At 47.3% G+C, this 26,445-nt stretch overlaps 2 protein-coding genes across 2 annotated transcripts; both read right to left on the reverse strand.

The window, feature by feature from the left end:
• Positions 1 to 1,605: 1,605 nt before the first annotated feature.
• Positions 1,606 to 22,205, reverse strand: GDNF (glial cell derived neurotrophic factor). The gene is made up of 3 exons (XM_051642718.1): positions 22,062 to 22,205; positions 20,582 to 20,779; positions 1,606 to 2,200 (listed from the first exon to the last, which is right to left on the reverse strand). The coding sequence occupies exons 2-3, from the start codon at positions 20,751 to 20,753 to the stop codon at positions 1,716 to 1,718; spliced, it is 657 nt and encodes a 218-aa protein (XP_051498678.1). The 5' UTR covers positions 20,754 to 20,779; positions 22,062 to 22,205; the 3' UTR covers positions 1,606 to 1,715.
• A 492-nt stretch (positions 22,206 to 22,697) lies between these two features.
• Positions 22,698 to 24,303, reverse strand: LOC127395605 (basic proline-rich protein-like). The gene is made up of 2 exons (XM_051642756.1): positions 24,016 to 24,303; positions 22,698 to 23,537 (listed from the first exon to the last, which is right to left on the reverse strand). The coding sequence occupies exons 1-2, from the start codon at positions 24,301 to 24,303 to the stop codon at positions 22,698 to 22,700; spliced, it is 1,128 nt and encodes a 375-aa protein (XP_051498716.1).
• Positions 24,304 to 26,445: the final 2,142 nt, after the last annotated feature.

Here is a 26,445-nt window from a genome sequence, read left to right on the forward strand (position 1 = left end):
GCACTGCTGCTCCTTTGGGAAAAAAAGTCTCCAGAATGAGAGCTTGTGTTAGCGATCAGGTACGAACAACTTTGCTGTACAACCTCCCTCATCCCAAGGAAACTCAGACTGTTCTGCTGCGTGGGTTCGATCCTGTGACGTTTCAGCAAATTAAACAAAACACTTTGGTTATTTAACACAATTGTTTACCTGCAGGCTACATTAAATCCAGGGCTAACTAGTTAGAGGGATTTATCCTCTTCTGTATGGAAATACAGCAGGAAAAGCTTAAATAAATATAACAAGAAATTATAAGGCTAAATGTGATTATTTTCCATTTGTCAATAGTTACATGAGGTCAGTTGGCAAAGAAGTGTGAGAAAAAAAAAAAGTGGCTACATTTAAAATATGACTAGAATTAGTTTTGCTAACAAATTGCTCATGTTGAGCCAAGTCCTGCAACCCTCACTTGTTTAGAGCTGTTGCTGCTCCTGCACATGTATGACTGCAGTAATTTTCAAAAGTATTAGTGAACAGGAAGAAGGGCTGCAGGCTTCGGCACTATATTTTGTGAACATAATCAGTATTTTGTTTAAAAGAAAAAAAGGTAAAGTAAGTGATTTTTTGCATTCAAGTTAACAATTCCAATTAAAAGCATGGACCGTTGTTCCCAACTTCATTGTCTCTCTGTATCTTCCAAGCACCTTCTACTTTGGCACCTTTGAAAAGAAGCTTTAATAAATAAGGAAAGGAGACTCATTACTGAACTGCAATAAATAACAATAACTTAATCTCAATAAATATCTTCTGTATATTTATGTCTCTGAATGGATGCATTGCATCAAGTAGTCTCTGCTCACTCACAATGACCAAATAGAAATGCAGTTGCGTAGGTGACTTCAGTCCTTTGTAAACCGAAAGAAACACATTTTGTGTAGGGTGGGCATGTTATTTCTCTTACTATAATAGGAAGAAGTGCATAAAAACTCAACCTGCTCTCGTAGGTAGCTGGGCTTGTTATTTCTCTTACTATACTAGGAAGAAGTGCTTAAAAACTCAACCTGTTCTCATAGGTAGCAGAATGATGAAATCCTACACTTGTTTTTTAAGAAACACAAGATGGAAATAACCAAACTTAACCAGCAAGTGGAACTGTTCTGCTTTGTATCAATATTAGCACTAGAGAACTTGAGCCTGGAAATTTTGGTATTTGCCCAATATCATCTTACTTAGAAGGCTGGTCTTACTATAGCTTAGAAGTTGTCATAAGTGTTTAGGAACTGCCCCTCAATGAGCAGTAGCATAATGGGTCTTTCAGTAAAGCCAAGGGCACAGGGGACAAGTAAGGTACTCCTAAGCTACTTCTCTCTAAGCTTCATGGCACAGATGGTGTAACTACAACACAGCATGGTATGGCAAGGTTGTGTTTTTAAGCACGTTCCTCATGGATCTGAATCTCACTGCCAGTGGACGGTGTGAAATGGGTAAGGGAGCACGCAGGCCATCCAGCCATCGGCATCTCCACCTGAGCTTTTATTTACTTTTCCGTAGGATGTCAAAAGCCTCCATCCTCCTACCCCACTTCATGCCCCATCCCCCAGGGTCTCATGACCCCTTGTTCTGCATTCTTGGTCCTCTTTTTCTGTGCTCTGAGCAGAAACATCCCCATGAACTCTGATCCCCATCTTTGCATCACAGCAGGAATGCAAACAGGCGCCGCCTCTGGCGTGCAGCCGTCAGACGCATCCACACCTTTTTGCGGAATGTTTTTTCAGTATGTGGTAAACCAAGTTATCATCCAAAAAGGACAGGTCATCATCAAAGGCTGTGGGTCTGCAACAAGCTTGCCTCACTTTGTCAGTGACTAGTTTTTTCTTTCTGGTTAAGTTTTTTAAAATCTTGTCATAGGTGGTCTCGGCTGCATCACAAGATCCACTGCAGTATCGGAAAATCAGCTCTTCTTTGGTTTCATATCCCAAATCCAAGTCGGTCACATTTAAATGTATTTCTGTTAAGACACATCCCCGATTTTTGCCCTTTTGATTCCTCCTTCCCTTTTTGCTGGAATTCTCTATGTTCATGGCTGCATTTTGCCGGTTCCTCTCCCGCCTAGAAAAAATTGGAGTGTGTTTGTCCGGTGACCTCCTCAATCTTTTAATGGTGGCTTGAATAAAGTCCACTACCTCATCAAACTGATCTGGATAATCCTCTGGCATATTAGCTGTTTGGGAAAGAAAGAAAAGGCTTTGTCACATGTCACTTGTCAATAAGTTTGTCCATTTGGGACTCAGAAATGTCAGACACATGCAAGATGCCCTGCTCATCACTCCAGACCACGTGCCCAGGACCCTCAGAAATGTGGGAGAATTTTCAACAGTTTAGGTCATCATGGAAAATCATTTGGGGGAAAATAAATGAGATATGTATGTATCACTGTAAGTGTCTGCTGATGCTTAGTAGCACTCCAGCACATTTTTCAATATCGAGTGAGCCATTTAGAAATCAAGGGAAGGAAAAGCATGCAATTATGTTTGTATTAGTCAAAGGGGGGATGAAGCCAGTCTACAGAGGTGAGGCTGCTCCCAGCAAAGCAGCAAAAGGATGAGGTCTCTTTAAAGCAATTTTGTGATTAAAATTGTTAAGGACTGTCAGCAGTGGTTAGTATTGCCAAAGCCACCTATTGATAAGGTTTCTGGGCAGGACAGAAGGAGGAGTTTGCTGGAGTACCAGGCTGAGCTGTTATTCCTGGCTGAATGCCTGCTTTTTCACTCCTTTGAGGGGATAATTAATATCAGAGCTTTTGAGAAATTTGTCATGGAAGCATTTTGCATCATAAGATGCTGATTTGACTGAGTGGAAATAGGTCAGAACAGAAGCGTTATGTTAATTTTTCAAGGAATATGTTATTAATGCATCTTCTTTTTATGAAAATAAAGTATCTATTTAATTTTTCACTCTATACATACTCTACCTGTGATAAATGATTCAAGTAAATTAAAAGTTGAAGTCAATAAAATGTTTTGATACTAGCAGAATGAACCTCTTAAAGGAGGGTGAAGCTGAACTGTGTTCTGAAATGTTCTCAGATTTCAGCTTTCAGCACGGTATGGGAAAAAAACCTGCATTCTGAAATCTGTAAACTTCCATGGGCTAAATCCCTCAGTACAATCTGCTTAAGTGAATGCAGTGATTTAATGGAGGGCAGGCTGTCAGGAGCCCAAGTGTACGTTCCCTTATGTTGTATTATTAATTATTGTCTCTTAAACATGTAAACTACACTGCAGTATTAAGGTGTTTGTTTTTTTTTCTCATTCATTTTTTCTGCACCAAAAAAATCAAGACTTGAAGACTCACTTCCATTGTGGTAAGACCTAAGAGGATGCTTCATGTAAGTAACTCATTAGTGCCCACGTAGCAGATCACTGTCACACACCCAGTCCTCCATGTATGTGAGGCTCCATCTCCAGAAGGACCCCTACAAATATCCCAGGAAATGCAAACACTGGGAAAGGTGATACCCAATGCGGTGACCACCTGACCAGAGGCTGGTACCTCCAATGAGCCATGAAGGCTCTCATCTGGTCAGGTGCCAAGATGGGAGCAGCTCCTTAGCCAAAGGCTCAGCACCACATTTCCCTGTTGAGCACTGTAACAGACAGAAGCCCTGATGAGAGACCAGGCAGCACAAGTACCCAAACGACATGTGCTGGCATAGACTCTGTTTAAGAGGACAGAGGAAGACACGAGGCTGCCTCATGAAGGTGCACCTTCATATTCCCAACAGAAACACAAATTACAAAGGAGATGGGGGCAGCAGGATCTTAACCTTGTAACTGCAAAAAGCTGCTGAAATACAGTGCATCTGCATGTAAGGAAGAGAACGGACATCTCCCTAAAGCAGTCATGTCCTAGAGGCCCCCCTCCATGACAAAACAGCGATGGATCAGAAGTACATGGCTTTTTCATTGACCACTCAAGCAAAACAGTATAGCCTGAAAAAAGAATAATGAAGGCAGGCACTCTTTACTGAATTATGGAATCACAGAATGTTTTAGGTTGGAAAAGACTTTAAAGATCATATAGTTTCAATCCCTCTGCATGGGCAGGGACACATCCTACTAGATTAGGCTGCTCAAAGTCCCATTCAACCTGTGTTTGTACATTTCCAGGGACGGGGTTTCTACACCTCTCTGAGCAACCTATGCCAGTGTCTCGCCACCCTTACACCCTTATCCTTAGAATTTTCTCCTGACGTCTAACCTAAATCTCCTCTCTTCCAGTTTCAAGCCATTATCCTCATCCTATCACTCCATGCCCTTACAAAAAGCCCCTCCCCAGTTTTCTTGTAGCCCCTTCAGGTACTGGAAGGCCACTATAAGGTCTCCCCAGAGCCTTCTCTTCTCCAGACTGAACAGCCCCAGCTCTCTCAGCCTGTCTTCATAGCAGACGTGCTCCAGGCCTTTTGATCATCTTTGCAGTGCTCCTCTAGAATCGTGCTAAGAGCTCCATGTCCTCCTGTGTTGGGAGCCCCAGAACTGGACACAGTACTCCAGGTGGTGTCTGATGAGAGCAGAGTAAAGGGGGAGAATCACCTCCTTTGACCTGCTGGCCATGCTTCTTGATGCAGCCCAGGACACAGTGGTTTTCTGGGCTGCAAAAGCACATTGCTGGCCCATGTTGAGCTTCTTATCAACCAACATGTCTAAGTCCTTCTCTTCAGGCTGCTTTCAATCCATTCGCCACCTAACCTGCAATTGTGCTTGGCATTGCCTCAACCCAGGTGCAGGACCTTACACTTGGCCTTGTTGAACTTCATGAGGTTGGCATGGGCCCACCACCCCAGCCTGTTAATGTCCCTCTGGATGGCATCCTTTCCCTCTAGTGTGTTGACCTCACTACACACTTTGGTGTCATCAGCAGACTTGCTGAGGGTGCACTCAGTCCCACTGTCCATGTCACCAACAAAGATGTTAAACAGCCCTGGTTCCAATACTGACCCCTTAGGAACGCCACTCGTCACTGGTCTCCATTTCAACATTGAACTGTTGACCACAACTCTTGGAGTGCAACACCCAGCCAATTCCTAATCCACTGAGTGGTCTACCCATCAAATCCTTATCTTTCCAATACAGAGATCAGGATGTCATGCAGGACAGTGTCAAATGTTTTGTACAAGTCCAGGTAGATTATTTCAGTTGCTCTCCCCTTGTCCACCAACGCTGTTACCTCATTGTAAAAGGCAACCAAATTTGTAAGGCATGATTTGTCCTTGGTGAAACCATATTGGTCGCCAACATCCTCCTCCACCTTAGTAGCCTTAGTAGAGGCTGGTGGTTGGTTGCCATCAACCACCTCCATATGCCTTAGCAGAGCCTTCATGAGGATCTGCTCCATGATCTTGCCTGGCACAGCGGTAAGACTGGCCTGTAGTCCCCTGGGTCTTCCTTTTTTCCCTTTTTGAAAATGGGAAATTTTCCATTTTCAGTCAGTGGGAACTTCACTGGACTGCCACGACTTCTCAAATATGATGGAAAGTGTTTTTTTAACTTAATCCACCAGTTCCCTCAGGAGCCACAGACAGATCTTAACAGGTCCCATGGACTTGGGCACTTTCAAGTTATTTAGATGGTCTCAAATCTGCTCTTCTTCCTTCTTGTACCTTCACATAATGGAAGTGGTACATGAGAAATGGGATCCTATAAACTGTAGAGTTTGGGACTGGGAAAAATGGGTTACACTTTGTTTTACAGATACCCATGCTAAAGGCAACAGTCTCACAGAGCAGTGACCATCAAAAGACATGAAGGAGGGATGGCTGACATCTACACAGGTATATGGGACCTGAGCAAGGCAGGACCCTGCACCAAGTCCTGTATTCCTGTGATACCAATGGTAAGTGCACCCTTCTTGCACTCTGTCAACATCTCCACAGCAGGTACCAAAATACTCACTACAAGCCATACCTACTGGAGGGGCACTGCTTGGATATCTGTGTCCATTGGATGCACCACACAGCTCTGTTGCAGGACAGGCTCGTTTGCCTACACCACACGAATACTGCACTACTGAGAAAGATCCAGGTGAAGGCACTGGGTAGGATACATTCCTTAAAAACAAGAAAGGGTAGACATCTTGCTAGACTAAGCCAAGCAAGATGACCCATGTGGAGCTGGCATAGCCCCCATTGCTAAAGTACAACCTTGGCCCTGACACAGATGCAGATGGAGGGGTTTGGCAGGAGGCACTGTTGCTGTGGGACTAGCTGGTTTCTAGGTTTGTTGCACAGGAAACTAGGTTTCTTAGCTTATAACCCACTAAGAGAATGATGTGGCAATGATTAGATGGCTCTAGCTGTGCCATTCTCCACTCTCACCTTCAAACTACCCCTCTCATACTACTGTGACTACCTGAGCCCACACCTCTGTCATGTACTCCTAGCCCAACTCTCACAGCAACAGCATGGGGTGTATGACACTGGCTATGGAGAGTGAAATACAATTGTCAGGGAAACATGGAAGGGTTTAACAAAATTCATGCAATGGTTATCCATCAGGAAGAGGACAGAAGATTGTTACTGGGAAACCCAACCTATATGTGTAGATTCTTCTCTGCAGCCCTCAGCCTCACACTTATCCCAAGCCCGGAATGCTGCCGGCACAGCGAGGGCAGTTAAGTGTCCCTGACCCAAGAAGAGAGAAAGAACCTGGGGTTTACCTGGAGATAACAACCTGTCTAGGCACATAAGCTTCAAATTGCTTGCAATTCACATGCAAAAATACCATCTACCCCTGCAACAGTGCTGTATGCAGGAGTTGACTTTGGTTAAATAACAATCAGTAATAGGATTCAAGCAGTGTCCTGCCTGAGCCAATCCAAGTATAGCCTGGAGTGTAAAGAAAAGCCCACATTGTGGACTGTGTCCCTGGTCAGGGCCTACAGTGACATCTACCCCAGTCCATGTATGATCACTACCCCAACTGCACCAAGGGAGGTAATGTTGCTGGGAGCCTTCTGCACTTCCAGTGGCCTATCATATTTGGGAGGAGGAAACACACCACAGAAGAGCCCTGAGCATTGCTGCTAATGCAGGCATGGGGTGCCAGCACTGCAGAAGGTGGAAGCAGTTGGGCAAAAAATAGATCAGGTAGTCAAGCCAACAGTGTTTTCAACTAGAGAAGCCAAATCTACACATATGGACCTGCAGCAACCAGAAGATGGGATAACTGGCATCATGACTGATCCTGCTGATCTCACTGGGGCTCTAATACAAACCATGCAAGAAGTGCTCCACGCTGTCACCTGGGATGAGGTATGCATGGCCAGTACATCTAATGGAGCTGGGGACTCCTCCTCAGCTCATCCCCTGTTGCAACACCAAGCCACTTGGGAGACTCACTGGGAGCGATGCCAGCACTAAGATCAATGCCAATTTTCTGCCTCCAGGGTGGACTTCCCCTCCAGCCCAGGGGAAGTGGAAAATATCCTAAGCAGATATCCAAATCTGTCAAGAGGACTCCTGCAGCAACCCTCAGTGTTTGGAGACTATATCACAGGAGGATATACAAGGCATGTGGGTGATATTAGGGAACTGGTGGGAACAGTGGGGAAGAGCCTCCCTCAGAAAAATGTCCTGGACCTACTGATCCTGGTGAGTGCCTGCTCACCAACAATCTCACATGCTGTCACACCATGTAACACAATGGCAGCTGCATTACTGGGCAGTGAAAGTGGCTTGAAAGTGGCTATAAGCAACAACACCCCCTGCCTTTGGAGCCCCAAACTACTTGTGATCAATGCAACAACACTTTTGGGCAGGTTCCAACTAGACTGACAATGTAATCCAAGTTTGCCTCCACAGTTTAGCACTGTCTGAGGAACACCTCCAGTTCCCACAGCCAGCCATTCTCTTGCTAGAATACTGAGAACAATAAATATTCAACTCCACAAAGTTTCAGCACACAGTGGGTGGTGTGGGCCTGTGCTCTCAGTACTGCATCAAGCACAGCTGGAGCCAGCAACCACTGAGCTCTGAATCCAAGCAAGGGGACTCATACAAATCAGATGTGGCTTGGTGCTAATTTTCTGCTGCTTAACAGGGTGTAGTCACCAGCATGACTCCAAACCACCACTAAGGAGTGGCTCCCGGGCATTTGAAGGAAACCTTGACAGCCAGGAGTCAAGTGTTGACTTAGCAGATTATGCCAAGGTGCCAGTCATGACCCAGTAGGGATATTCTGCTGTCCAACAATTATGTGTGCAAAGCCTAGGAGCCCAAAACAAAAAGCTCTTAAACAGAACCCTGGGCAACCAAGTGGAAATGCCAGCACTAACACAAGGCATGATGAGTTGATACAAGATGTTAGAGCTAAGTGCTAAGAAAGCTACCACCAGACATCATACATGAGTAAGCAATAACCACTGACCAAGGAATAAAGACCATAAAAGGCTAACAGACAGAAGGGAAGGTGGAGAAGACTGACAGCAGGACCACCATGTCGTGATGGGCCCTTGGTAGACATGCTCCACGCATGTTGAGACCTCTCTGCACCACAGCCACCATGTGCCAAGCACTTGCTTCATCTCTGCACTGTGGTAAGTGCTTCTGGGGAAAAAAGGGGTGATGGTTATAAGCTGAACTGTATGGCCAGGGAACACCACTGGACTTGGAGGGGCTGCCATGGCATTGAATGCTAATTTGTAACCTGAATAAAGTCCCTTGATTGAGGGTACTTAGTTACCCATCTCCAACACTGTTTAGAAAATGTCTATCATTTCAGAATGAAGGTCAACAGCCTGGCACCTTTGCTTCTTTAATACTCCATGGACTGCACTGATGTGACAATGCAGCAGACTGAGCTTTGCATGGCGATTTCACACTCCTGGGAGAGGCACGTCTTACTATCCCTTCCTGCAGCATGTACAGTTTGCATGTGTGTATGTGTGTGTTGTATTTACACATACACAGATACAAATATATCTAGTTATACACACACATTTTTTTTCAAAACAAACTAGTTTGCTGACAACACTTGCCTTCTGGTGGAAAAGCTGAGAGAACAAACACATGACAGATGCCTGTCACACTGTACAAAGTGCCAGCAGAAAATGCTCAGATACTACGGCAATATAATCAGTAAAGGTCTCTGAGCAGTAGTCTCTGGTCCCAGGCTCCAGAGTGTGAAGGATGTAGAATTTTAAAATGGAAATCCATCTAGGATAGAACAGGATGGGACGGCATGGGATGGGGTTAGGACAGGATAGGATAGCCCACTACAGCATGTGCTCAATATAGGTTAGCAAAGGTTGGTTCACACGTGTGACGCACCTTTCCAAGGGAAAGGACCACATGTCCTGGAAAGGTAAAATCCTCCCTCAGGGAACATGGAGCTTCTGTGGATCTTGTTCACAGCATGGGAAAAAGGGTCAAAGACCCCAGTGGGCAGTGTGACAGGCTGAGTCCCACCACTTAGGCTGTGGTGCTCCAAACACTTGCAAGACCTGTGCAAAGTCAGGATGTTGCTTTTGGGATTTCTGTCACATTTCTGAAAGCTGCTTCCTGGCTGTCCAACTCCCTGGGAAAATCCCTTGAAGGAGTTTATGTGTGGGCATGTGCAGGTGTTGGTGGTGTGCCTCTGCCTAGCACCCCAGCAGCAGAAGCAGGGAGCAGGCAGTGGTGTTTGTGGCAGCTGTGACCAGCACCCATGTCCTGCTCTTCTCACTCTTCTGCAACTCCCTTCCACCCTCCTTCTTTTAGTACCACGCCAAGGTCCTGACCAGCCAGGTAGGAACAGGCAGAGCCGTTTCCTCAGGCGGCAACCAGAGCATGAGTCTGCTTTCTAGCACTGGAGTATCAAGATGGGAATACGCATGGCAGCCCATTTGCCAGTCTGCTTCTGGGCACCTTCTCTGTTTCCCATGTCCAGCTGAACCAGGGTTCTTGATCTGCTGGGAGTTGCTCATGTGACGAGAAAATGAATTAAAAATAAAAGAAGGAAAGAATGAAGCATCACAGGATTGGTGCACATGGGAATCTAGAAGAGTGACCAGGCTGGGGGCACAGCTGGAGAACAACAAATGCCCGGAACTCCAGGAGTCAAACAAAAGGAGAAGAAATGAAACCAATTAAAACTACTAATTATAAAACCCAGTAATATTTGCATCTTGTTCTTGCTGTTTGCAAACTGCTTGCTTGCTTTCTGAACCTTTAGGGCACACTGAGATCATAGTTTTGACCCAACTTCATGGGTTAGGAATGTCTCTGTTCAACACAAACTGAAATTCTTACTGAAGCTCTCTGGAACCTGAAGCTTTGATCTGCCCATCCCCAAGCAGAGACCCTGTCCTCTGGGCACTGCAAGAGCTGGCAGAGTGTACAGCCACTGGCTCCTGCAGCCAAACACACATGGTGCTCCCCACCAGCCTCTGCAGAAAGCCACCTTGGAGCTCTGCTTTGGGCATGTATAGAAACACACCTTCTGCTGGGCATGTTACCCCTGCAAACCCCTGTGGGCTTGCCTTTGCTTTTCCAATTAATTATACACACTGCATGACAGCAGGACTGGGATGTGATGCCTGTACCTTTCAGAAGAATAAATTATACAGTGTTCAGATAAATTACTAAGTTCTAAAAGAATATCCGAAGCAAACTCACCACATTTTCAAGAAAACAAGTCTCCATTAATGAAAAATGGACCATTTATTTCTCTCTGTTCAAATTACATTTTGTAAACTATTCCTTTGATTTCACTAGCAACAGATTTATTTTAAAGCCAAATACTCCCTGCAGTGGCAGTAACCCAGCACGGTAGAGCAAGAAACCCTCGGTTTGTACCTGACCACAAATTGATTTCAGTGGGAACAGATGGATCTTCAGCTTCTGAGAAAAAAAATCCAGTTACTCATTTTGGTGCCTGGCTACAGAGTTAAAAGGTTAACTACAGTCTCTTCTGACCATCCTATCTATTACAGTTCACAAGAAAAGTTTAAGTACTATTAATTGCAAAATAATAATTGATATAAGTGTTTTTTGTGGGTATGTTGTTTGTTGGTTTTTTTCTCATAAAACTTACGTTATAGAATAGTTTTCCATACTGATCTTGGGAAAATGTAATCACATCACTGCAACGTCATTTGGCATTTTGCATTATCCCGACTTAAACTGCTGTAACAGAAGTCATATAAGGTATTCAAAAACTGAGATTCTCCCTAAAATGGTATTTTTGTTTTACACTGCTGCTTTTAGGCATGCATTTGTGGCAGCATCCAGCTACTACATCAAAACATCAGGCAAAATATTTAATAAAATTGTGAGGATATTTCACTTAAGCATTGTCCTTTTGATTAGTTAAGTTCAAACAACAGCGTTCAGACTGCTTTAAAGTACAAATTCAAAGTTTAGGGGGGTTAATCCACCTTATTGTAATGGTAAGCACTGTTTACAAAATTCAGATCCAGAACTGTGTTTTGATAATTTTTTTTCAAATACAGTTCTAGTATTTTAATCTGGGCCCTTCATAATTAAAATATTTTAATTTTCTTCCTTTCCTGGTTACTTTTTAAGTTTCCAAACTTAAAACTTTCCAAACTCCAAAATTATACTCTCAAAGATGTTTCTTAGATTATTTGCTAGCAGGAAACAGACAACTGAGGATATATAATTTATTTTATTGAAAATGAAATATTTTTCATGAAAAAAAAGCCTGTAACACAGGCATTAAAGCAAAGGGAGGTGTTAAAAATAGTTAGGCTGAAAGGTTTTAAGGATTTAAACAATTAAAATATCACCGCTCTGAGGCATGGCTTTGCTTTCATGAAAATCCAGAGGTCTGAGTGAAATGGAAACCAGTCAGCTGTGTCCATTAGGAAACAGAAGATCAAAGACACCAGGGTCAGCTCATCTTTAAATGATTAATAAAGTTCTCACTCCCTGCCTCGCCGGCTTCCAGGACATGCTGTGTCCTCCCCTCTGACGCAGGGAGCCTTTAGAAATAGAGCCTCTCACCAATGTCACTTGTCTCTCATCAAGGTAAAGCGCTAAGGATTACTCCAGGGCCACTCACACCAGTCAGGTATGAGAAGCCAGCACTGGAAAAAGGCACAGGGTTAACCTTCCTGGTGCACTTGCTCCTGATGGAGCAGCCAAGTTTTGTGTTTGTAGATCACTCGCTAACCCTGCTGCTTCCCATGTGTTGGTCATATGGCCAAATCTGTGGAGTACTTTGCATTTATTTTCACACTGCCATGCTTTGCACTGCCTCCCTTTGAAGCCTTTGCCCACTTTTTGCAGGTATGAAATGCTGTTTCCCACCAGGAGAAAAAAGGGAGAAACAACAGGACTATCATAATCGCTGCTAGCTGGGAGAATGGAATTGTAGAATCATAGAATGGGTTGGGTTGGAAAGGACATCAAAGATCAACTAGGGGTCTTCCACACAAGTGAACTTCAAAATCTGTTATCAAAGATGTTTACTTCAACAGGTTGAGTCTGACACTTACGAACTCTAATTTCAGTGCTGCTGCACTTATCTCACACTGCCTGAAGTGCAAGAAGCACTACCTGCCAAAATGTCTCCAGCTGCAATTCAATTCTCTGTCTTTAATGTTCTATTTACTACCTTCTAATACAAAAATACCTGGGCTTAGTACTGCAATCAGACCAGTCTGGATAAATATTGTGGAGATCCTACCTTAGGTTTAGTATTTATATCAGAATTATTGCTGAGCAAAGTATGAAGGATTATAGAATCACAGAATACTAAAATTGTTTGGGTTGGAAGGGACCTTAAAGATCATCTAGTTCCAACCCCCCTGGATGGGCATGGACACCTCCCACAACATGAGGGTGCTCAGAACTGCATCCAACCTGTCCTTGAACACTTCCAGGGATGGGGCATCTGCAACTTCTCTGGATAACCTCTTCTGGTGTCCCACCACCCTCACACTGAACAATTTCTTCCTAAAGTCCAAGCTAAAGCTATCATATTTAGTTTAAAGCCATTACCCCTTGTCCTATCACTGCATGCCCTAATAATAAGCCCACCTCCAGCTCTCTTGTAGACCCCTTCAGGTATTGGATGGCTGCTGTAAGGTGTTCTCCCTGAGAGCAGGTGCAAACAGCAAGGTCAGATGAACTGGGTGAAGAAAAGGAAGCTGCTTTGCAAGCTGACCTGTCCACAGGAGTTTATTCTTCTTCACTCAGTCCTGGTGTGAAGGGAAAAAAGCAGTGTCTCATCCAGCAGTCAAGCAGTAAAGAATAGCAGAAAGATGTGGCCCTGCCTCTGAATCAGAGCTTTGAAAACCCCATTCTGAGGCACTCGGGAGCAGAGAGCTCCTCTGCAGTTGCTCTTCAGATGTGGCGACAGCTCCTGCAGCAGCTGCCTGGAGCCTGTCTGCACTAGGGCCTTACTGTACAAGGCTGTGTGGGTACTCAAACACCCATGAAACAGTCTCTGCATCTGAAAAAGTTACGGTGTAAAGAGTGTAAAAGGGGAAAAAAAGAAAAAAAATGACAGCGCCCTGGCTGGAACCAGTGGTGGAGCAGGAGTTAAACCTGGACAAGGCAGGTACCTGCCTGTTGTCTCCTCACCAAGGCTTGTACCCCTCCAAATAATGAAATAATAAAATGTTTGGGGTTGGAAGGGTCCTTTAAAGGTCATCTAAGATGACTGCAGCCCCCCTGCAGTGTGCAGGGACATTTTTTACTATAACAGGTTGCTCAGAGCCTTGTTAAGCTTGACCTTGAATGTTTCCAGGGATGGGGCCTCCAAGACTTCTCTGGGAAACCTGTCCCAGTGCTTCACCACCCTCATAGTAAAGAACTTCTTCCTGATACCCAATCTAAATCTGCTCTAGTTTAAGACCATTGTCCCTCAACCTATTGCTACACCCTTGTAAGCAGTCCCTCCACAACTTTCCTGTCCAGCTTCCCAGTAAAGCCTGGAAACCTTAATATTTGGTTCTGCCCTAACACTGTGAGAGCCTTGAGCGAGTATGCATGAGTGGGATCTGAAACCTGTGACCTCTGTTAGCAAGAGTGCATGCAGACAAGCTTACAGGTACTGTGCTGAGATAATACTGAAGGAAATACCGTGGGTAATAAAAATAAACCCTTTAACATTCTGGGTGCAGAAGTGATCCAGCTCAGCCCTCACATGACATCATTAAAAACCCACATCAGCCACCCAGCCCTGCTTTTGTGCCAGCTAAAGGAATAGGAACAGCATTCCTAAATAAATAACAGCAACTGTTCCCTGTCTGGCTGTCCTCTTACACTGCATCTCCTGTTGGGCTTTAGGGGTGTTCCCAAGGATCAAGTACATGCAGCAAACCAGAGGGATGGAACCCTATCCCATTCTCTTCCCTGTGTCAGTAAATCATATAAGTTTTAATATGCAGTTTGGAATTTGTTATTATTATGATAATTGGTCCCTGGCTCTGAGACAAGTGCTACGTGCTCTGCTGCCGGAGGTCTCACACTGGGTGTGGGACCATGGCCTGCCAGACGGCGCTGGTGTGTGCTCAGAAGAGTGAGCCACTTCCTAGCCCAGTCAGAAACTTCCTGAGTAACAGCTGGATTTCCCAAAGAAATCCTACAGGGTTGGGATGGGACTGGAGGTAGTCCAGATGTCTGTATGTAGCTTGTTAGTTAAAGGGGATACCACCAGTTGGCCTGCCACCCGAGAAGTTTCAGCATATGGCTGCTGTAACACTGCCTGGCACCAGTGCAGGAAAACAAGTATTTTGATGTCAGTGTTTGCTTCCTCTGAATACTATTCCTGTTCAATAATCACTAAAGCATTTGCCCAAGTCCCACCAACTTCAGCAAAACCTACCTGCAGGTTTCAGTTTAAATGCTGTGCCAATACATACAGCCTAAATACCTGCGAAGTCATAAAACATGATTTTATTCCTGCAAAAGAATTCTCATATTTGAAATGCCTCACATAATTAGTTTTCTATTCTTCATCTTAAAACTAGACATATTCTAATGTATATTTTGTGTTATGCTTTGTTTGTACCTGTCTCAAAAAATCTTGTTGACCGTTCTCTTTCTTCTCTTTGTAATCAGGACTGGATTTCCAAGAATAATGGAAATCCTTCCCTTGGTTCCCCTTGATCAGAAACTATAGCAGGTTTTGTCAAAAAAAGACCATTCTGCAGTGTCAACCACTCTACTAGCACTAACATGGCCGTGCCTACTTAGATGTCTGAGGATCCTAAATGTGCTTGTGCTGCAATATTTAGTATTCCTCATTTATTAGTTGTCATTAACTTACTACCTCAGAAGTATGAGAATCCACAGTAAGTGCTGTTGTGTGTGGCGTCTGGCCTGTGTACTACAAGTTGATACTGTGCCTGGGGGATAAGAATTGGATATTTGCATTAGATGTCCATCCCTGATCACCTGCAGTTGTGGGGGATAGGACTCAATGACCCTAATGGCTTCTCTGGGCCTCTGTAACTTGAAGTCTTTTAAACCTACTTTATGCCATCCTAATCAGGAACAGCTTAATTGACAAAGCCATTGCAACCTATCAATCTGAAGATCCTCTTTTAGTGGACAAATAATGCCTCCCCCCATCAATCTATCAATAGTTACTACACAGCTGAACTCTTCAGACTTTCAAGAAGGGTTTTGCAGCTTGTCATCTGCAAACCCTGGACATGGGGATTTCTAAAATTTATTGAAGAGGCCTATGAAAGGTGAACAAGAAAAGCATGTTTGGATATGTCATCTAGCAACTCACACCTGCAAAACATGTAAAAGGATTCACACTTCCACCGGGAAATTTTTGAGGTCCCTAAATTGAAAAGCAGCAAAGACAAAAAATTTTAAACATAGGATAAGTCTAACATCTACTGATCTCTTCACTCCTGTAGCCAATGACAGGACTTGGGGAAATGGCAGGAAGCTGAACCAGGGGAGGTTTAGGTTGGGTATCAGGAAAAGGCTTTTCACCCAGAGGGTGGCTGAGCACTGGAACAAGCTCCCCAGGGAAGTGGTCACAGCACCAAGCCTGCCTGAGTTCAAGAAGTGTTTGGATGATGCTCTCAGGCACATGGTGTGATTCTGGGGGTGCCCTACACAGGGACAGGAGCTGGACTCGATGATCCTGATGGGTCCCTTCCAACTCAGCATATTCTATGATTCTATGAAAATGAGAATAAAACCACATTCTCTTGCATTTCAGTCCTTTCTTCCTCAAGCCCCAGAATACCCTTCACAGCACTCTACTCAGTAGTTATACCTGAGACTGTGCAGGAGCCGACTTCTAGGGCTACATGCATCTGGATTTAACCAGATGTGACCTGTTCCTTCTTTTTCTGGAATTTTGCCCATGAATGGGCAAACTTGAATGCTTGAGATTTCTAAATGCTTAGATAACCTGGGTGTGCCCATGCAGACAAACTTTACTATATATATATATATATATATATATATATGCTGGCCCAGGGTCACAGGCATGCTCAGTCTGACACCGGCTGGATGCACTGGCTGTACTGGATGCACAGGGATCAAATGACACATTGTGGCACCTGCTCGGTGTGGGAGATGATACCTCTCCAACGCATTGGATTTTCTGTGCATGGGCAGGTTATCTCTGTGGCTTCTGGGCACCTTAGATGAAAGCGCATATGCCACACCATGGGTGTGTGGTGCAGGAAAGCCTGGACAGAAACATGAGAGTTCTGGTTTGTAACACTGAATGTGGCTAATAAATACTGTAGGGAAGAAAGTTTAAGTTAATACTGTTTCTGCCTTAAAGAACCCTACGATACCACTGTTCTAGATACTTTCCACATTAGTTGATAATGTTGCAGCTAAATGCAGTAACTTAACATTAAACACCCCTTGGCAGCGGTATGAAGAATTTTTAACAGAGGTGTAACACACACATACCACGGTGTGTTACTGCATAACAAACATACCAAAGGAGCTCCGAAAACAAATTACCACCCAGTGACCATAGAGCAACTCAGACATTATAATGCAAAAAAACATCCTTCCCTGCTATTAGGAGAAAAAGCCTGTTATGAGATTTTTTCATTTAATTCCACGTGCTTGCCACTAGTTCTTACTAAAGATGCTCACTTGATCAAGGGACTGTGTATCATACCCTGGCTCTTAGGATGCTCTGGTCCTCAGATACACGTTGATTATGGCCATACAGCAGCAGGCAGTTACAAAATGTATTCACTGGGAACTGCATGTAAGTCAAACCAAGTGCTTGGTTCCCTCTGTGCCATCATGCTTCTGAGGCTGCTGACTTCATATTTAGTTTATAATAGTTTGGTTTATATTTGTTCTGTTTGCAGTTGCTATTTAAGCTAACTGTATCCTTTCCTTAGCAGGCTGTAGCATGAGGGAAACAAAGAAAAGGTTTTCTAACCTTACAAACTCTGCAGCTACTCTTCTTCATGCAAAATAAGCTATCCCATGAACATTGATGCCTAAAACACCCGTGAACACTGGATTAATCTTAAACGCACTGCATTTATGGAGGCTTCTCTTACTTCAGCCTCCAAGTCCACTAAAAAATGCAGAAGACTACAACTGCCAACACCCTCTGCCATCTCTGATTACTGCCCTGAAAAGCAAAGGTCAGCACATTACACCTGATCAGCCCAGGAGGTTAGAACCTTCCCTGTAGGCTGAAACAAGGGAAGGTTTTGAACCAATCTAAAAAGAGATGGGGTAACATCAAGTGACCTCAGACTACTCTGCAGAGATAGCAATCCCACCAAATAAGAACACAAAAAGTTGTTGAGAGCCTGGGAAAATGGACCTGTGCTCCAGCAAGGTGTTTGGTAAGCCCTTAGGAACAGGACTTGATCTCACAACCCTTCTAACCCCTGTTGTAAAAGGTGTATGGGAGACCCAGTCTCCCTGGAGCAAGAGCAATGTACACCTTGGAGCACAACTGCTACTCCCCACCCAGCCTGCCCAGAGATTGCTTTTTGAGTGCATCACTATTTCAACCATCCAGCACTCAGCCCTCCTCAGTGTCCACACACTGCTCCACCCAGATGAGCCAAAATAGGCAACAATGATGGTGCTCCCACCACTCTGTGAGCTGCCTCCTGCAAACACCCTCAGCGAAGTGGCTGCCCAGCAGCATCCAGAGATACTAATACACCGCAGCCCCACCAGCAGATGTGCTGGGGAGCTGCAAGAACGCTTGCATGCTCACAGTACACTGCCCTCTGCTTGTAAGAGAAACCTTGCAGAGAAAAGTCTAATGGTGTAGACATCACTCCTCCTATGTACACCGTTTTTTGCCTTTCATGAATTCAACGGTGAATGCCATGAAATGGTAAGTGGAGAGAAACAAATATGTCGAAGACACTGATGGTGGTGACTTGAACAAGGTGCTGCTCTGGTGGGAAGACAGCGATGTGTCCAGATAGAATCAGGGGCTCTGTTTGCAGACTGCTCTCCAGACAACACACACTTCTAAACCAACTAAAAATGGTGTAAAAGTGGATTAAGGTATTTAATTGCCTTCTCAGAGCTGCTTTTCTCCAGGTTTCCCCTGACTCATCTGACTTGGCAACGTAGTAGAGAGAAGAGTCTTTGGCTTTCAGGCATGGGTGCTGTGTAAACCACTGCTGTGCAAAGACGACAGGAACTCCCTGGGTTTCCCCCAGTTTCTGCTGTCAAGAACAGCACTGCTTACTTCTCTCTTGCAGCCAGGCCCTCCTATTGGTGGTCAGCAGGGTTAAAGAGATTGACACCGAACTATCAGCACTTTCTTGAATGACTACCCTGGGCAATAACCTGTAACCCATCTCTGCTTCCAAAGCCTATGTCTGTATCCTGAAAACAAAGCTAACTGGAAGAGGCTGTCTATTGATACTACCATAGTGCAGATAAAACACAGGTTGTCTTTCTTCCCACTTCTTGTTTACCCAATCCACAGGGGAAAAAAAAAAAAAAAAAAAGGAAAAAAAAGGACAAAAATAAGAAGTTTTGGATTAAGATCAGACAAGATGACTACTACTGCCAGTGCACCTGAACTCTTTTGGAGAAGCAATCATATCAGAAGTTTCAAGATAAAAGCAGGCAACAGACAAATAGTATCACCCTGGAAAGATGGAGTATTAATGCTCTCCCACCCTGCAGCTTCTGCCACAGCTACAGACTGGTGCTGCTTGACCCCTAATGCTCTTCTTGCCACTGGCACTGCAGCAAGCAAACTGATCATTGCCCTTTGTAGGACCTATTCCGCCATGCAGCTTGCCCTGGTGAAGAAGATCACCAGACGTGATGGCCCTGAAGCCCTGGCAGGCTGGAGCCCTGGGAGGAAGCACTTCTGGCTGACCTCCCTATGTGGAGGGGCTGAAAGGACATCGGGGACTGCTGGTCTGTGAGCAGCAGGAGCCTGGGCTGGGATGCGCAGAGGTGGCAGCTTAGGCAAGATTCCAGCAGGGGGGAAACACGAACAAGAAAAGGAAAGAGAGAAGACTAAATGGGGAACGACACGGGTGTGTCTGTGGAAGAGGTGATGGGTGCTGGGGAGGGGATGAAAAGGGAGTCATGGCACACGATTCCCTGCTCAGTGCCTCCATGCTGCGTTAGCCCGGCTGCTCCCAGAGAAACCAGAGCGGGGCTGCCCACGGCTGGAGCTGTGGCAGGCACAGGGCAAGGACATGCCTCCAGATAAGGAGATAAAAATGAATCCCTGTGACTGGATACTGTCTGCATCCTGCAATGAGCTAAACAGAGAGGGCTGAGCAAGGACAAATGAAGCAACAACCAAGCTGAGCCTGTGCCTTTGCTAAGTGAACATCTCCACATTTCATTTGAGTATTTTGCCACTTCTTATGGAGTCGTATTAACTTTCACTTTAAGAAGCCACCAGAGTTAGCATAACACTCACACACCACTGTGAAAATCCTGTATCTGCTATTGTAGGAGACCTATTATTAGCAAGGCATTATTATTATCTGTCATTTGGATTGTAAGCTGTCTTACTGTGAGCTGGTTCATGTGGATTTCTCTGCATCAAGCTCCTCACCCTGCCACCACTCCCCTTCTCCAAATTTCCAGGTGGACACACTGATTTCATGATCAGGATCCATGAAGGATTTAATGAAACTCTGCAGCACTGCAGGATGTGTACAGTGCCTCCCATCATGGACCTCAAACTCCATCAGGCCTTTTGCCCATTACACAGTGTGAATAATTGGATTGGCAGGGTTGAGCAGAGAAAGGAGCTGGAAGAGTTGGGAAAGGAGTTTCAGTGCCTGAATTGTGAGTTGTATATACCTGATCCTCTTCTCTGCTCCTGTGCATACGATTAACTTTCCCATCTCTCCAGATTTTTTAACTCAAGTGACCTCAAGACTGCCAGGAAGATAAGTCTGGGGGGTGGCAGGGGGGAAGCAGCAGCATTGCCCTGCAATTGCCAGCTGCAAGCTTGGGAGGATGGCTTGGTTTGGAGCTGCTGGAGCCAGACCAGAACCACTGACCCTGGCTGGGGGAGAAGTGGGGGCAGGAAGTGGTAGTAGGGTGGGTCCTTTCTTCACCCTGACACCTGAGTAAAGGGGAGCGGGTTTAGCAAAACAGACAGCAGTGGCTACAAAGGCGAATGTTTCTTACAGTCACTGTGCACAGCATAGGGAGGCAGCAGGCTGATGGGGGAGAGATCGTCTTCAGGCCCCTCTACCAGTGAAGGGGACCCCTTGAGAGGCGTCTTACCGGTGGGCAGGGGCGAGGTGGAGACCGTGTTGAGCAGCACCACGCAGACAGCCACAACATCCCATAACTTCATCTTAGATCTCCTGCCAACACGGGCCCCTAGCAGAGAGGAGAAGCAGGGTTAGCCCCCAGCTGCTGTGCTCCTCCAGTCCCATCCCCGTCCCTCTCTGTACCAAGACAAAGCTGGACAGCCTTGCATCCCAGATAAGCCTGCCCACCCTAGACTGGACCGAGGACAGAGAGGAGGAAACAACCTGTACCCAGTTCAGCCCCTTACTCTCATCACCTTCCAGGGAGGTAGGCTCTTCCCAGTGAGAGCTGTGGGAGAGGGAGGTGCAGGATGGCCTCCAGCTCCTCTATGCCCAAATGAGATTCTTTGAGGGATGCAGGCAGGCAGGTCCCAGGATCCTGCTCCCCGGAATGTGGGGGTGTGACCAAGTCCCTGCGCTGGCAGGCAGGTCACCTTGTGCATGTCCTCCTCCAGCACCCGGGTGGAGCCAGAGCACCTGTCCCTGGGATGGGCAAGGGTGGATCAGGCTGATCTGGGGTGCGGGGCAGCGCAGATTTGTGGTGCTAAAGGTAAACCTTCCTTTCATCTTTTCTTTTTCTTCTCTCCTCTCCTCTTCCCTGTTTCATTTCCCTTTTCCCTTTCCTATTTTTTTTCTCTCCTCTTTCCCAGTCCTGTCTTTCCTTTTTCTTTGTCCTTTCATTTTTCTCTTTTTCTATCCTCTTTGATTTCCTCTTCACTTGTCACCTCTCCTTTCCCTAGCTTCTTCATTTTTCCCTTCTCTTCCCCTTTCCCTTTCCCCTCGTTTTACATTTCCTTTCAGCTTCCCCGTTCTCTTTCCCCATTACTTTTCCCTTTCCTAGTTTCCATTTCCCTTCCATTTTCCTCTCTTTTTCCTCTCCCTTCTCTTTTCCTCCTTTCTTTCTCTCCCTCTTCTTCTCTTCATTGCTCTCCCTTGCTTCTTTTTCCTCCTCTGCTTTTCCTGTTCCTCTTCCCCGTCTCCATCTCTCTCCTCTCCCTTCTCTTCTTCCTTTCCCTTTCGTCTCATTTTTCCTTCTCTCCTCCTGGCTCCTCGGTCGCCCCGCCCGCACTCAGCCAGGCACCCCACGCCCGCCGCCCGGGGATGACAAGTTGCCCCCAGCCCAGTTCGGCCCGGCTCGGAGGGCAGCACAGGGCATTGTCCGGCCCGGGCGGATCAGCCCCGCCGAGGGAACTAGTGGCGGTACCGCAGGGTTTCGGGAGCAGCTGCCGCCCGGGGTCCGCCCGTTCCCGCCGCCCGCTACTTTCGCACCTCGCCGGGTCCGAGGGGCTGTGGAGCGGCCCTGTGCCCCCGGGGAGGGTGCCCGCCCACCTCGTCCCCCGCCTCGCCCTCACCTCTGAGCTGGTCTCGTCGGACCCGAGATGAACATCAACGCCGCGGAGCCGAGGGGCCGGACGGGCGATGCATGTGGGCCAGGTCGGTGTCGGACCGCCTGGACCCTCTTTGCGCAGGGGATTAGGGGGAAGGTGTGGAGGAGGAAGGAGGGGAAAAGGTCGCAGTTCTGGATGGAGGCAAAGGGGAGCCGCCAGCACAAGCCCAAGCCCCGGCGGCCTCCCCCGCTGCCGCCGCCGCAGGTGCTGTGGCCGCGGGGGTCTCTGCCCGCTCCGCTCCCGGACCCTCGCTCAGCAGCGGCGGGAGCGGCCCGAGCTGCCTGGCAGCGGGAGCTGGATCTGGGTGCTGCTCTTGGGACCCTGCCTGGAAATCTGAGAAAGACGCTCCATCAACAACTGCGGAGAGTCAGATGAAGACATCAGGGCTCCTGTAACGCCAGCTGGTCCAGCACCGCAGGGAGCCGCGCACCGCTCGGACACGCACGCAACGGCGGGAAGGAAAAAGGAAAAAAAAAAGGAAAAAAAAAAAAAAAAAGAAAAAAAGAAGAAGAAGAAGAAAAAAAAAGAAACACAAAAAAACCCCACCCCAGCTGACGAGGGGAGGAAAAAATAAAAATAATTAAAAAAAAATAAAATTAATCAAACCACCCCCTTCAGCCTGCTGGGAGAATCAGAGGCCGGCGCTGGGATTTGTAAAGCCGGTAGCAGCAGCAGCAGCGAGGCTTCCTCCTCCAGATCGGGGGTCCCGTCGCGGCGAAGGCTTAGATCCAAGCGGGAGCGTGGCAGGAGCGGCGGGAGGCCGGGCGGGTGCCGGGGAGAGCCCGCTCGGCTGCCCGGGCTGGGCCTGGGCACGCCGGGCTCCCCGGGCACCGGCGGGGCTGGGCGGGGGGGTGAGGGGGCCGGGCTGGGCCGAGCCAGGCGCGGGGAGCTCCGCGGCCGCGGGCGGAGGGAGCGCGGAGCCGGACGCGCGGACGCGGGGGCTTTGCCAGGGCGACTCGGCGCCGCAGATGGATTTATAGGGCCCTTTGGCAGTGACGCGCCCTCCGCTGATTCGCTTTCAGACCCAAACACACGCTGGCCCCCCGCGCCGGACCCCGCGGAGCCTCCAAATATCTCCCGGCTGAAGTCACCGGCCCGACATACCGTGGGCTGCGCGGCCGGCGGCGGAGCCCCGCGGCACCCGCTGGCCCCCGCGGCGGGGCCGGGCCGGGCCGGGCCGGGCCGGGGTAACCCAACACCGTAGTCCTTCCCCAGCGCCGCTCCTCCGCGCTCCGACCGCCCGCCGCCGCGGACGGACGGACGGACGGACCGACGGAGGGACCGGCAGACGGCGGAGGGGAGGGGAGGGGAGCGAGGCTGCCCCTCCTCGCAGGTGCCGCCGGCGCGGGGTCCGCCGGCAGCCGCGCAGCGCTGCGCGCCCCCCCCCCTGCCCCTTCCCCCCCCCGCGCAGCGCGGCCTCTGCGCGGGGGGCGGCGGTGGCTTGAGTCGCCGGAGGCCGCTGCAAAGTCGCTGTAAACAGTCTCGGCTTTCAGCCCCGCGCCGTGTATTTATGACTCACCCAGTTGTCCGGAGGTATGAGGTCCTCATGTCGCTGGGGCTATGAAATTAACGCGGCGGAGCGCAGGGCTTGTGCGGCCGCCAACAGCGCGCTCCGTCCGCCCTGCGCGGCTGCGTTCTTAAAATACATGTTTTTTCGTTGGGAATTTTTTTTTTTTTTTTCTCTGGGTGAGGGGGAGGAAGAGAGGACGAAATGGGGGCGCTGGGGTATGGGATGGAGCGGCCAAAGCCGCAGCTCTCTCCCGCGGTGCGCGGCACCGGTACAGCACCCAGCGCAGGAGCCGCGGAGCGGGGGGACCCGCGCTGGCCGCGGCCGGGCCGCCGGCGGAGCCCGAAGTTGTCACCAGGCTGCGGGCTTGTTTCCACACCTCCCTTCCTCATCCCCTGGGTGTGTGTGTACCTGTGTGAGGTTATGATTGTGCATTCGCACGTGTGCGCACCGGCTCGTCCTTCTCTCCCGGGAAAGGCGAGCAGTCCCCGGGCAGCTGCCTGCTGCGGCGGGGGCGACCACGGCTGCTGCCGGGGGTCTGGCAGGGCGGGGAGGCCACGCCGAGCCTCGTTCTTCCCGGGCACCGCCAGCGGCACCGTGAGCTGCCTTTGCTCGACTCTGCTGCTTCTGGGTCACCTTGTGTGCTGTACGCCCCTTCCCCTTTCCCACCCCATTCTCCTTTTCCATTCCCTCTTCCATCCCTTTTTCCTCTCCCTGTGCCTTCTCCTCTCCTTCTTTCTCTTCCTCTTTCTCCCCTCTGCCTCATTTCCTTGTGTATGTCCCAGTCAGCCCAGATCCCACAGTGAGAGGATGCAGGAGGCAGATGGGAGCTGCTCCCTCTGCCTGTCCCGAAGTTTCCTGCACAGCCCTTGTTGCACCCCTTGCACCCTCTCTGCACTCCTTGGCTAGGAAGTAGGATGAGGACCTCAGGTGCAGAGTCCAGAGTCAGGTATGTGCATGTCTGCAACACAGTGTGAAACGTGCAGAATCCTCCCTGCACCCAGTTCTGGAGGAGCTGTCATGCCAGGGACTGTAGGTCTGCAGAGGGGGTCATGGTCACCTCACAGGGTGTCACAGGAGTGAAGTGCAATCCCTGTGCCCTCTGCAGTCTGAGCAGTGAAGGGTTTTAAGATGTGTTTATTGGAAATTTGGAGGGGGTCTGCTAATGTAATTTGGACAGGCTGCCAAGACAAATATTTCTGCAGGAGTCATCTTCTAAATTTCCATAGGATGACAAGACTGAGTGACAAACATGAACCTCCTTGTGAAGCCCATCAGGCAGCAGGGCTTTTCCATTGCTGCAGTCATCTGCCTGCTGAGGAGAAATTTCACAACTATATTCCATTAAATGGAGCATTTTTGATGAAGGGAGCAGTCGCCTTTGAGAACATGTCCCTGTCTCTACAGGATCAACTGATTTGTGATTCAGATATAATGTCTGAATAAGTTACTTTACTAGATTTTTTAAAATTTCAGGCAATTTATTTTTGTAACTGTGCCATTTGGGGAAAGACTAATTTGCACGAAGAGATTTCTCATAGGAACATCAGTGTAAAGTATTCCCCAAAAGTATCTCCTGTTATAAATTTGAAACAGTATTATACATCAGAAGTCGCTTAAAAGTAATTGTAACATTTTTTCAGTACAATTACAGTGACAAGCACCTGGAATAAAAGTTTCTGAAGTCCAGCCTCTTTACAGACAACAAAAAATGTGTGGAACAACGGCACAACAATCTGTTACAAAGAAACAGAGCATATGGTATCTGCGCAATAAAGACACAGGCATCTGATCAGTGCATCTGTTTACATATATGTGTGTGGTAGAAGGAGACAGGAGCATTACAAGAAGCAATGGCTGGTTTGGCTCAGTGATACCATTCAGGTTGTGCTACCTCTGCCTTGAAGTTAGTTTCGTGCAGGTGTGAGATGGCTGATGGCTGCAAGTGCTGCATGCATGAACTGTATGCATCAAGTGCCTTATGCACAAAAGGCCACTCCTGGCTCCCAGCATGAACAGAGCGAGCAGAAAGTTTAGAGGAATGGATGTATTCTGGTGCCTCTATTAGGGGTCAGGGACTGAGAGACATTGAGATGAATCTCTGGGTTACCTCAACAACATGCAGGGAGACAGAGCCCTAGTATTTTAACTAAACTACTGTTAACTAAACCTTTACTGCACAGCCTGGATAAAATGAGCTTGATGCATTATTCCCTTGCATGGATTTTGTCAGTGCAAAGCCAGTAATTTTCTTTAAGTAACATCAGGTAATGAAGCCAAGACTGATTGTGTATCTGTAATACTGCAGGAGTTTATTTTTCCTTGCTATTAAAAGCTGCTGAAAGCCCCATTTCTACATACGTGTTATTTAGCTCATGTGAACCATAGCGGAAGGAAATCTTACACAGATGTCTTAGCTGCACTAATAGGATGATTGAAATAAATGGAGACCAAACCTGCTAGTTCTTAATCACAAAAACAATGTACTTGCCTCTCCCTGCAACTGCCATTGTGAGTCTCTTGGTAAGGAGAGTTAGGTAGAGCCCTGTGCACTCTTGCTTCATAGAAACTAAAAAGTAGCTGCTGGAAAGTTCCATAGTTCTATTAAAAGCTAACAAAAGCTACAAAAACCTTCAGAATTTATTATATTATTCTATAGAGACCATAAAGTTTTAAGCAGAAGGGTTTAGGAGCTGCTTGAGATAAAACTTTTTGGTGAAGAAAAAAAGACCTTCTGCTGTCAGGAAAAAAAACAGAAAGAGAAAAATGACCCATTCAGACCTAAATAAAGTGTGTCTTTACATTGTAAAGGTTGCCTCTTTTAAAACAAGCAAAAAAGCT

Source organism: Apus apus, chromosome Z, assembly GCF_020740795.1.
Source record: "Apus apus isolate bApuApu2 chromosome Z, bApuApu2.pri.cur, whole genome shotgun sequence".
Lineage (NCBI taxonomy): Eukaryota > Metazoa > Chordata > Aves > Apodiformes > Apodidae > Apus > Apus apus.